Genomic DNA, 18,085 nt, shown 5'->3' on the forward strand with positions numbered 1-18,085 from the left:
CTCGGGGTGTGCACCAACACTAAATTATATCAAATCTGAAATGCATACCCAAAAGTACAAAAAAAAACTAGACACTCTACCTACAGTGTAAGGCCTAGAATCACGTAAATTTATTTGGCTCAAACCATTTGTCCCTAAAAAGCTCAATTCCTGCTGAAAGCGGTCTCTTTCTTTTCCTCTAAGTTAATATATGTGAACTAAAATTAATTACGTCAGTAAAAGAGCAGGTTTTAAAAATTTATAATGCTGTTTACATTTTTCCTGTAGTCAGCATTTCTACTAGAGAAAATGTATAGTCTTCAGAGAGCATCTTCAAGAAGATATCATTAGTCACCTTTAAAAGCTTACATCCCTTTGTAATATGTGCACATATTTCACTGTTCTAATAGTCTGAGAATTACTGAGCTGCTTTTTTTCAAACAGGTCTTTTCTCTCAATCAACTACATGATGTATTTTCATGTTCTATGCACCAGTTCAGTTTTTTGTTTTACTTTGATATATATTAGTAATGAGTTTATATTTGAAAGTTCATTGTTAATGGCAGTTATGTCTGTATTTTTTATATAGAAATTAGATCATCACAGAAATACACTTAGACAAAGTGTAGTTTATGTAATTTCTGGTGTGATTTGTATTTTATTGTTGATTTAAATGTAAGCTGATAGAATGGAATAAGCTGGATATTACCCTTTTTACCCTAGAATATTTCATCTTTCCAGAAATTATTGAATGGAATTTAGAATCCAAAAATTATGACTGAACTTAAAGTGTCGTCTCCTTATTTGAATACTATGAAATGTTGCCAAACAACTGTTCTTATATTTGCTTTGAGAAAGAAATAAGTCTGAATGTGAGAGTTTTAGCTAGCTAGTTTGAAATATTATTGCTTTTTTTGTGCTTTTATTGATTTTTCCTGTCCACTATTAGAAAAAAATAATCATATGTAAATTCAAAACCTTTATGAAATACATAATAGTATATATTTGTACTTTTCATATTTTCTTGCTATTCATCTGAATATTTCTTTAAAAATAATCTTGAAACTATTTCTATAAACTACAGAAACGGTTTTACAAATATATTACTTTTTAAATATTTTCCTTGCTTTCTTGATTTTTGTGATTTTATGTGATTTCTGCAAGGAAATGCCATGAACAACTAATTAGAAATCACCAGAATGGGGAAAATTTTAAATAGCAATAATAATAATAAGCACTAGATCTTATTGAACAAATGGCATTGCAGGTGGAGAGACGAGCGTGAGAAGAGTGCAGAGACTAGAAAAACCTTCCAATGTAACAAATAACGTTGATCCAAAGATATATTTTTCCTGTAATTCTGATATCATGTTTTTTACACTTTCTTGGAACAAGCATATTGGTTATATTTACATTCTTTCTGATGTAAAATAAGGGAGCAAAGGAGTATTTCTGGAACTGGAGAGAGCACAGTCCCAGATATAATCTGAGAAGCCAATATGCCTGGTATACATTTGGCACTTGTGTATGTTGCCCATGTGTCCAGAGGTATAAGAGAATTTGAAAGTTTGTGTTTTTCCTGTTTATTGCCGTAACCAAAAATCAATTAGACCATACTTTGCTCTATGAGAGAGGATTGCGGTGGAAACTAATAGCAAACTGGTGTGTGTTTTGCTTGCTTGCTGATAGCAAATATTTCTGGACACCATTCTGATAATAGCATCATTTATTTGAGTGGTTCCCAGCCATTTTTTCCTGCCCCTTCCTAATTAATTCTTTCCTTCACTCCAGATCGCCAATCTAATGCACTCCCATCATTTCTCAACACATAGAATGAATATTCAAGAGAGGGGTGGGCCTAGGGAAGGGTTGTATCAGAATCCCAGAGAGGGGTATGAGCCATATACAATTCAAAATGTCCCCTTTGGAAATGCTTGTATCACCTCTTCTCTATGCCTTTTTAAAAAATTTTTATTATCCCTTCTAATGCCATGCCTAGGTTGATATTTTTCTTCAGTGTTATTAATACTTCAGATTATTAATAAATTATCTTTCTTCATTAAATTAATTTGAAAGAATTTCAGATTGTTCCTCTTTTTTTTTCTTTTCAATTTTATTTTCTAGATCCCAAAGTCCAAAAGTGAGGGATCTATTCAGGCCCTCAGGGTACCCCAACCACAGCTATCTGAAGGCCTTCCTCAGGTCAGCCTGCAGCCAACTACCAGAAAACCCTGCTTGGATGACATGAACTTAGCAGAGGGAGCCCGTGGTGCCCCGTTGGTCTCCAGGTTAGAATGTTTCCTTTATCTACATGACTCATATTTTGTAGTCTGCTCACATATATAGGTGTGTTTGCACATATCTACCAGGGGGGCCAACAGGATAGAGAGCTGTAAAAATACTTAAAATCCACTCTAAGTCTTCAGAATTTTCTAATAGTTCTTTTCATAGAATTGTTCCTGTTTTGTTTTGGGGATTAAAACAAGTTATATAATCAATAGGACAATGTTGGGTTCACAGTTAAAGTTAGAAGAATAATTTTTGGATGCCTTTTCATAATATATTCAGTGGCAAATGTTATCTGCAAGTTAAAGTGGAAATCAGAGTTATTACTAGGATCAACTCTGATGGACAAGGCTTTGAATGTTCTGTTTTAACATTATGCTGCACATACTGGAAGAAATAGGCATGCCATTTCCTTAAAATAGATAAAATGGGATTTGAATCTTATTTACTCTTAGCATATAGAATTTTTCCTTTTAAGAATTTTTTCATTTATTATAACCTATTTATAAAATGAATATTCCATTCCAAACATGACAGAGAGAGCTCTAAGGAATTAAAAGATGTTTAGGATATTAAATAGATAAATAATATAGTTAAAGCACTTACCATTTTGGGCTGCTTTATAGAAGAGATGGAATTTGAGCTCAGTCTTAAAAGAGGAAATGACTTTAAAAGGAATAGAAAGAGGACAAAATCATCCTAGATAGGTGTAGTTAGGAGGCATAATGGCTATCCCAGAAATAGCAAACAAATCTGCCTCACTCTTAAAGACATCTCAGGTAGTTGGCTATAAGGTTAGAAAATGGAGTGGTGCCAGAGGACATTAAATGCCAGGTTAAAGTATTTTTGCAATCAGTGTTTCACTCATGGGACAGATGTTTCACAACTGACCTCTGTGCTCCAGGACCTGTTTTAAGGTGGGGGTTGCAGCAGTGAACAAAGCATACCAGGCCCTTGTGTTTATGGACCTTACATTCTCATGGGGAAGAAATGTAGAGATGCACACACAAAGCCTGTGAAGAAAATATTTTCGGCTGTATCAGGATATTAAGAAGTTAAAATAGGTTATGTAATAGAGTGACTCAAAAACAATTTTGTTTTGAGTGGTCAGAGAAGGCCTCAGCTGAGACCTGAAGGCAGAGGAGGAGCAGGAAAGAACCTTATGAAAATCAACGAAAGCATTCTAGGCAGAGGTTATAATAAACCCAAAATAACTCAGGTAGGGGTCTCTCTTGTCCATCCCGGAGTAGGCCTTTAGGAGCTGCCATTTATCAGCCCCCAATCTGGTGCTGTTTTTGGCCACCCTGGGAGACTGGCCTTGATGGGAGGGCTTCTTTCCCTGTCTCTTGAATGCTTTGTGCTAAGCATTTGTACTTGGACTCTTCTGTAGCTGTCTGAAAAGAAACTGAATCCCAGCTGGTGTGAATTCCACTCATCTCCTCTTAAGGACTTCCAGGAAGTTGGAGGATTATAGAGGTGGAGGGATCACTTCTCTCCCAGAAAAAAAAATAGCTAGAGGACAGGCAGAGACTGTCTGGAAGTCTGCTCTGGGGCTCAGGACACCAGACGAGCAAGACACCACCCAGAAGACAGAGGGACAAAGGAAAGGAGTCTAAGCTGGCTGAAAAATCCCGTAAGAAGAGCTGCAAAAGCAGTAGCAGGCACCCTTCCTGCACCTACAGAACAAATAGCAGTCTGTGGACTACAGCAGCTACAGACTGAGGAGGTTGCAAGCGTCCTCTTCCCCGAGAAGGGAAAGGAAGGGGCACAGCCTACAGCAAGTTCAGATTTTGGCCAGTGAACTTGATATGCTTCAGTGGAGGAGTAGCACACTTCCAGGCAGGGTGGACCCATGACATTATTTGCCCTGAGAACCTGCAGGAAGCTAAAGATAATTTGCCTTTTCAAACCCTCTCCATACTGCACCAGGCTGGTTGCTGAAGAAGCAGAGGAAAGGAAGGTGTGGCTGGAAGGGCAGAGAACAGCCTCTGAGAAAGTTTGTGAGGCTTGGCCATTGCCTCTGCACTGCCCACCCTCCTGAGGAGTTCGCTGAATGCATTCATGCCTAGCACCTGGGGTCTAGCTGAGCCATCTGCCAAAGAGCACCAACTGCTGGCCCTACCAGAAAAGTGCACAAAAAAGGAAAAAAAATAATAATTTTTAAAAAGAGAGGAAAGCAGGTGCCTTAACTGCCACCCTCTCCAAGGCCCTTGGAAACTGGCATGCACCCCATTACTGGGTCCTTCGCCCTGGTTTGAGCAGTTAAACATGAGCAATCATAGCTATCTAGAACAGGTTGAACTAAGAGTCAGAGAACAGTGGTAACACACAGCCACTTTAACAGTAAATCCCTAGGCAAGAGAGAAATAACATCAGAGTAAACGCAGCATAATAATCAGATGCCTAGACATCATTTAAAAAATTATAAGTCATACAAAGAAAAAGGTAGTTGTGACTCACGTAAATGAACAAATCAAAGCTCCCGATGCAACACAGGACTTGAAACAACTAATTAATGATGTTCATACAAATCTAAGTCAAATCATGGACTTGAAAGTCAACATGGCTAAAGAAATGAAAGACATTAAGAAGACACCGAGTGAATATAAAGAAAAATTTTAAATCTTGGTTAGAAAAATAACAGAACTTATGGGAATTTTACAAATATATGAGGGCTACACAACATACCCTTAAAGAATCAGTGGGTCAAAAATGAAATTGCAAGAGAAATTGGTAATCTCAAAACAAATGAAAATGAGAACACAACATATAAAACTTATGTGAGTAAGAAGCCTCATGAGTCAGCTCAAGCTACAAGGCAGTTAGTAATCACCCAGAGCTATCTAAAATACCTGTTTGGGGGCTCCAGGAGACCAGAAGAGCAACCTGCACATCTTTGAAAAAATGGAAGGAAGAGACTCCCCATCTGCAGAGAAGATTGAGATAATTTGTGAGTAGAGCACTCCAAGCCACAGACACCAGTGCCCACTCTCCACTGGTGGCACAAACCACCTCAGGAGCTATTCAGTGGCTGGAATTGGAAACTCCACATCCCAAAAATGGGGGAGGAAGAGACAGTTGGGCACCAATCTCAGCTACTGATTAGTAAATGTAGTACACTAAAATATAATCCCCAAAACAGCTAAAGTTTGAACCTGTCCAAGTCAGAGAGGCTGGTAGCCACCATTTGAACTCCATCCCCAGCATGAGGCGAAGTGAGACAGTCTGAAAATCTGTGCTGGTAGGGACCATCCTCTATCCACACAGATCAGATTGTAGCTCTCGCTTAAGCCCCAGCCCCACCTCCAGCAGGGAGGAAGCTGGGGGGACCTGTGCCAGCCTCTCCAGGAAACTACAGGCCACACCACAGAGGCTGGTACTCATCCTACTCTGGCAGCACAAGCCACTTCAGGAACTATTCTGTGTCTGGAGTTGGAAGCTCCATTTCCTATAAATGGGGGAGGAAGAGATGGTTACTCACTGACTTCAGCTACTGATTAGTAAACTTGGCTGGCTAAAGTATAATTCTAAGAACAGCTAAAGTTTGAACCTGTCCAAGTCAGAGAGGCCAATAGCCATCATTTTAACTCTGCCCCTGACTTGAGGGGAAGCCAGGGTGATTGAAAATCACAGTGACCAGCTTCTTTCCACCCAGATGGGACTACAGCCCTAGCCTAGGCTTCACCTTCACCTCTGGCAGGGAGGAAACTGGCAGGACCTGAACAAGCCTCTCTGGGTACCTGAAGGTCCATTTGGCTGGCACAGACTGAATAGTCAGAACTCTACTGGGGCAACTGTGGTCATTTTTTACCTGCATGGCATAGATTGTGCCCACGTCTGCTACTCCATCCCCGCCCTAGGCAGGGGAGGAAGGGGTGTGAAGCTTCATTAGTCTCTCTGGGCAACTACAGTCCAGGCTTGCAAGACTTGGATCATTACAAACACCTGTGGCTCTTTCCTCCCCCTGGCAAAGGAGAAAGGTAGGAGGAGCTTCATCCATCACTGGGGCAATGTGGGTAGCTTGAGCCTCCACAGCTTACAACACAAACTACATCCTTGGCTCCTGCTACATAACTAGCAAGGGAGAAAAGTCAAGAAGGCCCTAAACTAAAGAGAGAAACTATATCCAGAATAAATACATCTAGAAAGCCAGATGCCAAGACACCAACAAAAAATTACAATCCATACCAAGAAGCAGGAAGATATGACCCAGTTAAAGGAACAAGATAAGCCTTGAGATGACATAAAGGAGTTGAGACAACTAATCATAGATATTCAAACAAATCTTTTTAATAAATTCAATGGGATGGCCAAAGAGATTAAGGATATTAAGAAGACATTGGGGGAAGCGGACTTGGCCCAGTGGTTAGGGTGTCCACCTACCACATGGGAGATCCACGGTTCAAACCCTGGGCCTCCTTGACCTGTGTGGAGCTGGCCCACGCACAGTGCTAATGCACACAAGGAGTGCCGTGCCACACAGAGGTGTCCCCTGTGTAGGGGAGCCCCACACACAAGGAGTGCACCCCATAAGGAGAGCCACCCAGTGCAAAAGAAAGTTCAGCCTGCCCAGGAATGGCACCGCACACATGGAGAACTGACGCAGCAAGATGACGCAACAAAAAGAAACACAGATTCCTGTGCCAACAGAAGTGGACAAAGAAGAGCATGCAGCAAATAGACACAGTGAACAGACAACTGGGGTGGGGGAGAAGGGGAGAGAAATAAATAAAATAAAATAAAAAATAATAAAATAAAATAAAAAATAAAAAATAAAAAAAAGATATTGGGTGAGTACAAAGAAGAATTGAAGCATATGTAGAAAAATAGCAGACCTTACAGGAATGAAATGTGCAATAAATGAAATTTTAAAATACACTGGAATTATATAACAGCAGGTTTGAGGAGGCAGAAGAAAGTGTTGATTGGTGAGCCTGAAGAAATGTCTTCCAAAAGCAAACATACAAAAGAAGAGATGAAGAAAAGAATGGAAAAAATTGAACAAGTTCTCAGGGAACTAAATGACAAAAAGAGACATGCAAACATACATGTCATGGTTGTCCCAGAAAGAGAAGGGAAAGGAAAAGGGGAAGAAGGAATATTTAAAGAAATAATGGTAGAAAATTTCCCAACTCTATTGAAGGACATAGATATCTATGTCCAAGAAGCACAATGTGCCACCATCTGAAAAAATCTGAATAGACCAACTCTGAGATACATACTAATCAGAATGTCAAATGCCAAAGACAAAGAGAGAATTCTGAGAACAGCAAAAGAAAAGCAATGCATAACATATAAGGGATACCCAATAAGATTAAGTGCTCATTTCTCACCAGAAACCATGGAGGCAAGAGGGCAGTGGTCTGATACATTTAAGATACTACAAGAGAAAAACTTCCAGCCAAAAAGTTTATATCCAGCAAGACTATCTTTTAAAAATGAGGGTGAGATTAGAATATTCACAGATAAACAAAAACAGAGAATTTTTAAGCAAGAGACCATATTTTCAGGAAATACTAAAGGGTATGCTAGAGTCTGAAAAGAAAAGACAGGAGAAAGAGGCCTGGAAGAGAGTCTAGAAATGAAGATCATACCAATAAAAGTAACTAAAAGTATCAAAAGAGTGGTGAAAATAAAATATGACAGATAAAACTCAAATAGTCAGGAATAACTTAACCAAGGATGTAAAGCACTTGTATTCAGAAAACTGCAACCCAATGTTAACAGAAATTTTAAAAGGCCTAAATAACTGGAAAGATATTCCATTCAAGGATACCAATAGATTGAAAATGAAAGGTGGGAAAGGATATTCCATGCATATGAACAGTAACAAAAAACAAAAAACAAAAAATACCACAGAGTAGCTGACTTTATTGTATAAGTGTAGAAATGGGTTATAAATAGGAATGTGCCTACAAAGTGTAGTCTAGGGATGAAAATGTCATTTGAGAGAAAGCTAGACTATATTCTAGGGACTGAATAACACAGTAAACCCAGAGGTGGATAAGAACTGTGGTTGATGGTACAGACGCAAGAATGTACTTTGTGAGCTAGAGCAAATGTATGTCACTATTGCAGGGTGGTGGGAATTTGAAGAAACATGGGAAAAATACAATTGGAGTGACCTATGGACTGTGGTTAAAAGCAATACTGTAATATTCATGCATCTATGCCAAAGATATACTGTGTTGATAATGGGGGAGTATGGAAAAAGTGTGCCAAATTTAACTATGGACATGGTAAGTGGTAATAGTCTGTGATATTATCTCGTAATCTCTAACAAATCTCCCACCATGATGTGGTGTGTTGATAGAGGGCTGTCATATGGAAATTCTGCACATGTGCATGATTGTTTTGTGTGTTCACAACTTCTATAATAAAAAATATATTTAAAAATAATAATTGAGTGGGTTGGAGGGAAAATACACCAAATGTAAGATATGGATTATAGTTAGTAAGATTTTGATGATATTCTTTCATAATTGGTAACAAATGTCTCACAACAATGCAAGGCATTGGTGGCAGGTTGCTGTATGTGACCCCGTATGATGTTATGCATGTTTGCAACTTTTACTAGACACTTATTATTTATGTATGTTCATGTTTAAATAATATAATAGTAATAATAATATAATAATAGGGTGGGTTGGAGGAAAATTAACTAAATGTAAGTAATGTTTTAGTAGTAACCAATTACGTATGATGTTATGCATGTTAATTTTGTAAGTTCACAACTTTCACTGTACACTTATTGTTTATGTACATTCATATGAATGACATACCTCATTACGATTGTTTTTAAAATGGAAAAATAAAACTAAGGTAAGAGAAGCTAGGCTTCACCCATAAGCAATAAGAAGCCAATGTAAGTTTTGAGCTGGGTAGGGTGGGGGATGGGTAACATGGCAAGTCAGTAGGGTAGGAACAGTCATCTTGCATCAGCGTGCAGGCTGGATTGGAGGAGGGAGGTTTGGAAGACAGTAATATTTTTCGTTCCTTCAACAGACGTTCATTTCTATTGACAGTTGTGTAGCATTTATTTGCTGCCGGCTGGGGATTCAGAGATGAAAAACATAAGTTCTCCACTTGGGGAAACAGAGGAAAAGTGAATAAAAATTTAGTAATTATCATTAAACCCATTTAATAAATACATGTTATGTGCCAGGGCCTGTGGAATGGGCTTATAATAAAAGCATAAATAAAATGCAGGCATTTCTCTCAAGAAGCTTAACATTTCGTTCAGAGTCTGTGCAAGGCCAGAGGAAGGGCATGCGGCCAGCAGGGAGATGAGGATGATGAAGAATTGAGAAAGAAAGGGACTTTGGAACTCATACTAGGAGGATAACTAGGGTTTCCTGGACTGGAAAATAGAGATAAGGGTGCTCCTGGAAGGAAAACAGCCTTCGCAAGGACACACAGGGCAGTGAAGGAAGCATGGAGGAGCACTGCAAGTGCTGAAATTGATTCAGGGGCTCTGGAGCTCAGACTGTGTAGAGGCGAGTAAAGGAGGGTAATGAGGTGAAGCTCAGTAGCTCAGAGCATGGAACACTGTATCCCATATACGGTCTGAATTTTCTCTTTAAAGGGATGGGGAATGATTATAGCAATGTAAAGCAGAAAAATGGTAGAAACAGATATTTTTAAAGGTGTTATAAAGACCCAGAATAATGCAGAAGGAAAAAATAAAGGCGACCTTAAGAAGAGCAGGGAGACCATCACGGAGGCCATTAGAGTAACCGGTGCCAAATCTGAGCTCCATTAAGTCAGTGTCGGGTATTGAGAATGAGGAGATATGGACAAGACTTTGTGTCTGGAAGGGAAAGGAAAGAATAAGGCATCACCAGAGGAGGACTTGAGTTGGATTTTGTTTGTTTCTTTAAGTATTCTGATATTTTAATGAATGAACTGTAAGCAGGTTTGTATGCTTAATGGACAGACCTAGTAGAGAAGGAGAAGCTGCTATTACAAGCTTGGCGACAACAGAAGGAGTCCAGGAGGGAATCCAGAGAGCAGGTAGCAGGGCTGTGCCTGTGCGGCTGGCTGGGCCTGTGCGGCTGGCTGGGCAGAGCACGCCTCCGAGGGCACGCTTCACAGTCCAAGCCTGTGTGAACCCTGCTCCCTGGCGTTGCTCAGATGTGAAGGTTGTAATCAGCGGTGGAATTAACCTTAGTCAGTGTAGAAAAGTTACAAAAAGAAGGAGGGGCACAGGTGCAAATCATATATGGGCAAGAGAAACACGTGGCCTTTAAAAAATGTGTCTTCTCTAGTTTAAAAGCCAGGGTCAAGTAGCAGGGATGACAAGAGTTAGCGTAGAGGTTATTTTACCAAATGACTTTCTAAAGAATTATACCAAGAATGCCTTAAACCAAATAATGAAAAGAAGTCAAATGTTTGTTTAATTATTTTTATTCATCTGATCAGAAAATGAAAATTAAAAGTTTCCTGCTTCTCAAGGTAACAAGGCGAAAGCGTCCTGTTTGGAGAATGAATCTGTATTTCTGATATACAATTGAAGTGAGATTGTAGAGGAAAGACACAACAAACCTTCACTCTAGTTACCATGTGTGTTCCTCTAGTCAGCCTCTAGATCCCTCATTAAAACAAATGCATATTTTTATTTATGAATATATTTTAAATGTTCCAATTTTTTTAAAAAATCCAGCCTATAAAAACTATGAATCCTTCACACTTGGCCACCTTCAAGGTGCAGATGAAACACCCCCATCTGTGTTAAACCTTGCTAATTCTTATAGAGAAGAAATTCATTCAGCTTTCTATCTCTATCAATAAATTTACTGGATCTGCCTAGGGATCTTTACTTTTTACTATTCAATAGATTGTGAGACAAATTATCAAAGAACAATTGGAGGAAGAGGGGATGTAGCTCAAGTGGTTGAACACCTGCTTCCCATGTACAAGGTCCTGGGTTCAATCCCAGTACCTCCTAAAAACAAAGAAACAAACGATAAAAGCCAACTCTCATTGGTGAGCAGATGTAGCTCAGTGGTTGAGAGCCTGCTTCCCATGTACAAGGTCCCAGGTTCAATTCCCAGTACCTCCTTGAAAAAAAAAGGCAAATGGAGATAATTAGATTTAACTAAAAAGGAATTATATCTTTGAAGTACTTGACTATTGTATCAATTTCTATTCCAAAAAATGAACGTATGAAGCTGTTTTCACATGCATCTAGTTGCCAGAACAAGTTAATGGTTAGCACATAAATTTTAAATGAACAAACAATAAATGTGTGTATATTTATTTGTTTGCTTGCTTAGTGACATAAAATATACACACATACCACTACTTTCTCTAAGTCTTTTCTTTAGGGAAGTTTCTACCTTTTGCCTTAACAGTTTATTATTTTCCCCAGTCTTATACACAAAGTTTGGCAATGCATACTAAGTACACTGTTATACCCCTATTCTTTGATGCAGTATTTGCCTTTGCTTACCTACTCTTTTTTTTCAAGGAGTTTTAAGAGGCATTTAGCTGGGCTTTTCCTACTATTGAATTTACTTTATTTGCTCATTGAAAAAGAAAAAAATTTTCAGCAAAACCTATTGCCATTTGGCCTATGATTTGGCAACTTTGATTTTTTGCAAACAGGAAAAATATCTTTCTGTTTGCAATAGGTAAAATCAGAGCAAGACCTTTATCCTTAACAATTTGGTTTCCAGCAGTTACTATACCAGTTAACAACGAAGGTAAAAATCAAAAAAGAGGCTCTAGGCAATGAGATTTCCAGAATGGTGAAGTGTCCTGTGAATTTTCAACAACAGGGTAAAGGTCAATTTCTAGGACTTTCAAGAGTGATTTTTGGCTTTTAATAGTCTGTTTTCCACAACTTTTAAGTTTTAAACCTTTCTGCTGAATTTTTTTTTCCAGGTTGACTACCTTTGATCTTTTTTCTTGTCAGTTTCAAATCTTATACATAATCCCATTGCTTTAGAACATGTAATGGAAATATGAATTGTTATCAGCAAGCATTTGTTATTTTTCTACAATTTACATAGTAGCAGTAAAAAATAAAATCTTAGAGGAACAAAGCATTTTAAAATTTGATGCTTCGAAAGTCCAAAGAGGAATTGGTTATCATTTATAACTTATTGGATGACTTCTATCTTGGAACGTTATTTAATTCAATAACATATTTTTTCTGTATTTATCTCATACAGAATTGTTTAAATTGGCATCTAAGAGTGGGCTTATTTCTATCTTTCTTGCGAGAATTGTGGTTAACTACTTAATTTATTTGAAAATTGGTAATACTTCCTTACAGCTTTCTAAAGATGGTGATTTTTACAAAATCTTTTAGCTCTTAAACAAAAAAATTAATATATAAATTGCTTGTTAAAAGATGCAGTTCATTCTTTTATATCTTTTAGTTTTTATAATAAAGAAATATATGTTTGCAACTCCCATTTTCACTTTGACTTGGCTGTCTGCCTCTTAAAATATATATTAGCTTAGCAGAATTTTATGAATTAGAAGAACATTTTTAGTCCCTTATCAAATTTCTCTGCTGTTTAATGAGATTTATTATTTATTTTACTTTAAATATATTTTTCAGAGGAGTTAATATGGAACCTAGTAAAACCAGGAAATCAGATGCATATTTGAAACCATTCCTTGTGCCCTAAAATATAGGAACTTGAAGTGTTAAATATATTGATGAACTTTATTTAAAAAACTGTCAATTTTGGTTCCTTTAAAATATTAAATTCTATTTTGGACCTATATAGTAGTATAAAAATCCATGACATATCTTAATATTTCTTAATATTCTGTGAAACTGATTTAGAGAAAATTTTTACATCTCATTGTGTCGTCACAAGACTTTTTCTACTTTAAAGATTGAAATTTTGAATAAAATAGCTATAGGATGCTGAGAAAAACAACTACATAGATTTAATACTTATCTATATCTTAGCTATAATTTAAGATTATTTTATTTGTTGAGGATGTAATAATATAAACAACCATTTCTCCAGTCTTCATTGAATGTTTCTCTCATGAAAGAGTGGCTTTAAGAGAAAAGCGTAATGGATAAATATCTCTTGATTATGTTAGCGCTCACTGAAATTATTTCTTTTATACTGAATTCAGAGTCAAAGACAAATAATTAGCAGTGACATGTTCATATCATTCAGTGAAAGCATTAGCAAATCCTGATATCATCTAAACGCCACAGCAGCAATCCTAAAATACTCTAAGAATTTTTTTCTGTAAAATAAACTTGTCTATGTAACTAAAATTCACAATAGGCTGAAGAGCGTAATTTATAATCTAATATACCTGCTCTAAAGAAGTAAATGCCTGTGGTTGTCCACAGCATTAGTTTGATGTACAAATTTGGTGAGTCAGAGGCCCTGGCAGAAATGTGATGGTTATTGGGCAGGTGCATCCCCTTAAGCAGGATGAACATTCTAGTGGTTCTTACTACACATGATATCCTTATCTTGTTCCTTTTAAAGATATTGGGTAGAAAATAAAAACATAAAAACTAAACTGCAGGTATTAAGTAGTGTGCTAAGGAAGAGGACATTTTAATATTTTTCTGGGAGGGAAAGTTACATATCCATCCCAAAAAGCTTCATATTAAATGAAGGAAAAGCTCCATATTACATAAAGTTTGAGTTGATAAAATGATTTGAACACAAATTGCTGAAGCTTCAAGGATAGCTTTCTTATCATCTGTTTCACCATGTGGAAGCAATAAAAAATCATAGTTTCATGCTTTCTAGTACCTTATTGTAATATTACTCTGAGTATTTTAAATTTTAGAACTTAAAGAATTTGAGAACCTGGTTGTATTTTTAGCATTTTATTTGCAAAATAGTCTTTATTATAATGTTTTATTTGAAAGGTAATTTATTTATTTAAATGTATGAGTTTTTTAAAGCTCACTGTAATATTTATATGTGGTTTTCTTAGAGGCCAAAGGAAAATCTCTAGTTTTGTTCCATAATGTAGGGGTGAAAACACAAGAGACTACATTTATATGAAATGTCCAGAAAAGCAAAATTCATAGAGACAGAAAAATAGATTAGTGATTGCCTGAGGCTGCAGGTGGGAACAGAGGGTATGTAAATGGTCACAAAGAATTATTGGGGATATGAAAATATTCTGAAACTGATTCACGTTGATTGTTGTACCACTGAGTAATATTTCTAAAACTTTGTAAACTTAAAATGGGTGAATTTTTTGCTAAGGAAAATATACCCCCAATAGTGTTGTTTTTAAAAATGTAAACAAAAAACTTGGGATGAGGGAGAAAAGATAGACTTTAACAAGAAAGTCACTTGATTGCAGATTGCTAAAATATAGCTATTGTTTAAGAAAATAATATCTGCAGAGAGCTTTGTGTTTGTTACACTTTAAGAGAATTTGTTCCTTCACGGTTTTCTTTGACTGTAATAGAGCATAGTGGCACAAAAATAAAGGTCAGGTCCTCATGAAAGGTAATTCATTAGAAGAGAGAGGAAGAGGAGGATAAAAAGCTCTTTGTTTTCTCCTCCCTGGAAGGAGTCCAGCTTCCTACTGTGTTATAATAAAAAGTTATTGAAGTGATCAGTATTTCAGGAAGGAGTAGAAATAGAAGGAAAAATCTCCAACATTTTTGGAGTTGCTCAAAACAATTATAGGTGTATTGACCAGAAAAGTAAGCGAGTGTGCTGCTGTGAACTTCATGACTCTAGGTCTGAGTTTCTATAGAGATTCTCAGTCTCCTTTTAAGGTGAGGCCCTATAGACGTGGACAATTAATGTAAGTTTTGCGCTTGGCTCTTCTATTAAGAGATTAAGCTATAGGAGCAATTAAAATGCTTTCCTTATCCATAATGGGAATACATAAATAGCTACCACTATATCAATGATTTACCTAAAATAATATGTAGAAGAATATAGCATTAAAAAAAATACCATTGCTTATTTGCAGACTTGTATTTAATTGACAGGTAACTGAGGGAAACTATAATAAGTCAATTTTCAATGTGTATTAAAAACAAACCATGGCGGCAGACTTGGCCCAGTGGTTAGGGCATCCGTCTACCACATGGGAGGTCTGTGGTTCAAACCCTGGGCCTCCTTGACTCGTGTGGAGCTGGCCCATGCACAGTGCTGATGCGCGCAAGGAGTGCCCTACCATGCAGGGGTGTCCCCCGCGTAGGGGAGCCCCACGTGCAAGGAGTGCGCCCCATAAGGAGAGTCACCCAGCGGGAAAGAAAGTACAGCCTTCCCCGGGAATGGTGCCACACACACGGAGAGCTGACACAACAAGATGACGCAACAAAAAGAAACACAGATTCCCGTGCCGCTGACAACAACAGAAGTGGACAAAGAAGATGCAGCAAATAGACACAGAGAACAGACAACCGGGGTGGGGAAGGGGGGAATAGGAGAGAAATAAATAAATAAATAAATCTTACAAAAAATAAAATTAAAAAAAACAAAAATAAAAACAAACCTTCTTTCTGGAAGAGCATGTACAGCCTAAATGAGTCATTTTACTCTATAAGAACTTCCATATCTATTTATTCTTTTTTTTATACTTTTTAAAAACATGTATTTATTTATTTATTTAATTTCTCTCCCCTTCCCCATCCCCCGCCACCACCACCACCCCCCCCCCCCCCCCCCCGTTGTCTGCTGTCTGTGTCCGTTCACTGTTTGTTCTTCTGTGACCACTTCTATCCTTATCAGCGGCACCGGGAATCTGTTTCTCTTGGTTGCGTCATCTTGTTGTGTCAGCTCTCCATGTGTGTGGCACCATTCCTGGGCAGGCTGCACTTTCTTTCACGCTGGGCGGCTCTCCTTACAGGGTGCACTCCTTATACGTGGAGCTCCCCTACGCGGGAGACACCCCTGCATGGCAGGGCACTCCTTGTGCGCATCAGCACTGCACGTGGGCCAGCTCCACACGGGTCAGGAGGCCTGGGGTTTAAACCTTGGACCTTCCATGTGGTAGGTGGACACCCTATCCATTGGGCCAAATCCACTTCAATACTTTTTAATTGCACAGTGATTACATTCTTCTTAGAAAGTTTTAAAACCACATTACTGATAAGGCTGACGTTTCCTTTCAATCTCTTGCTCCATAATTCCGATTCCTTCCTCTCTCCTTTAGAATTAAGATCTGTTTGTTATATCATCTTCCAGGCTTATTTGTATGTATTTACACAGGACTATCATTTGCATATTTCAGGCATTTTTTAAAAACATTTTTCGTCATACTGAATGTATTGTGGTTCTTTAAATATTCTTGAAGTTTTCCCCTATCTCCTATATTACTTCCTCCTCCTGTGATGTTCCTTCCCTTTCCTTTCAGGCCTAAATTCAGTGTGCCCCTAGTGTCCTTTCTTGGCTGTTTGTTCCCTCTTTTTGCTTTCCCCTCTGTGGCTCATCTAGAGTCACAGAACGAGAATTTTCAAATGAGTTTTGCTGACCTGAATTCAGCTCTGGGTCTCCTGTGCCTGCCAATCATCTCCACTTCAGCATTTACCTTAAACCCAGTGAGCCAAACAGAGCTCATCTTCTCATCTTTCCTTCTCAACTGAACATGCATTTCATTCTCCCCACTACCAGATTCAAAATCTTTTTTTTTTTTGTATCCTGTCAGCAAATCTTGTCAGGACTTCCTTCTCACTGCTTCTCACATCCCTTTCTTCATACCTCAACCCGCCCTGCCCCCATTAGTTCAACCATAATCGAGGCCTCCATCACCTTGTGGTTAGATAATTACTACATTTTCTCTACTCCACTAACCTACCAGATTGCTTTTATTCACAAAGACTGGTCCCATGCTTTTGTCTTCAATTACTAACTCTATGCAATGGCATCTGGGATCTGTATCTCCCATCCAGCATTCTCTACTGAGTCATACCTGTATGTCCAATCTAAGTAGTACATATCTTTCCAGTCCCTCAGGTACCTCAAACTCTTCCCCTGCCCCCTACCCCATCATCTGTCCAGAGCTAACCAAATCCAGAATACTCCTCAGCAAATTCATTCTTGGTATTTGACCTCATTACTCTCCCACCCCTTACCATGTCTGCAGACAAAGAAATGTAATCATATCACTCTCCTGCTCAGAACTATTCAGTTGCTAACTGTACCCTGCCTACAAGGGACCTTCTTCCTCTGTCCCCACCTATCTCTCCAGCCCCTTCTCTCCCAGTTGTATGTCTCCCATTCTCATATCTACAGCCACAATATAACCCATATTTTCCTGGACTACCTTGATTTCAAATATTCTCATCAATATCAAGTCATATGTCAGATCTTTTTCTAGATATTTGCTCAAAACAGATACTTATACACCAAGGTTCATAGCAGTATTATTCACAGTAGCGAAAAGGAGGAAACACCAAGTGTCCATTAACTGATGAATGGATAAACAGAATGTGGGATATATGTACAGTGGAATATTATTCAGCCATAACAAGGAATGAAATTCTGATAACATGCTACAACATAGACGAATCTTGAAATCATTAGGCTAAGTATAATAAGCCAAGCACAAAAGGACAAATACTGTATGTTCTACTGATATAAAATACCTTTCATATCAAATTCATAGAGATAGAAAGTAGATTAGAGGTTACCAGGGGCTGAGTGGAGAGGGAATGGGAAGTTATTGCTCAGGGGTACAGAGTTTCTGTTTTGGGTAATAAAAAAGTTGGTGATGGTAATACAAATTGTAAATATAATTAATGCCACCAAATTGTACCTTAAAAACTGGTCCCAGTGGAAAATTTTGTTATATGTATATTACCAAATAAAAATATTTTTAAAAAGAACTTCAGATCTGAAAAGTGACTTGG

General features: G+C 37.9%; 1 protein-coding gene across 3 annotated transcripts in view; it reads left to right on the top strand.

Moving 5' to 3' along the window:
- Positions 1-18,085, top strand: part of FAM13A (family with sequence similarity 13 member A) — a 432,557-nt gene that overhangs the window by 281,542 nt on the left and 132,930 nt on the right. For all 3 annotated transcript variants that reach the window (XM_071215588.1, XM_004480543.5, XM_058295541.2), the window contains exon 7: positions 2,104-2,267. In XM_071215588.1, coding sequence (XP_071071689.1) covers positions 2,104-2,267 — 164 coding nt within the window. The remainder of the gene's footprint in view (positions 1-2,103; positions 2,268-18,085) is intronic.

The sequence above is a fragment of the Dasypus novemcinctus genome, chromosome 1 (genome assembly GCF_030445035.2).
Source record: "Dasypus novemcinctus isolate mDasNov1 chromosome 1, mDasNov1.1.hap2, whole genome shotgun sequence".
In the NCBI taxonomy this organism is placed as follows: Eukaryota; Metazoa; Chordata; class Mammalia; order Cingulata; family Dasypodidae; genus Dasypus; species Dasypus novemcinctus.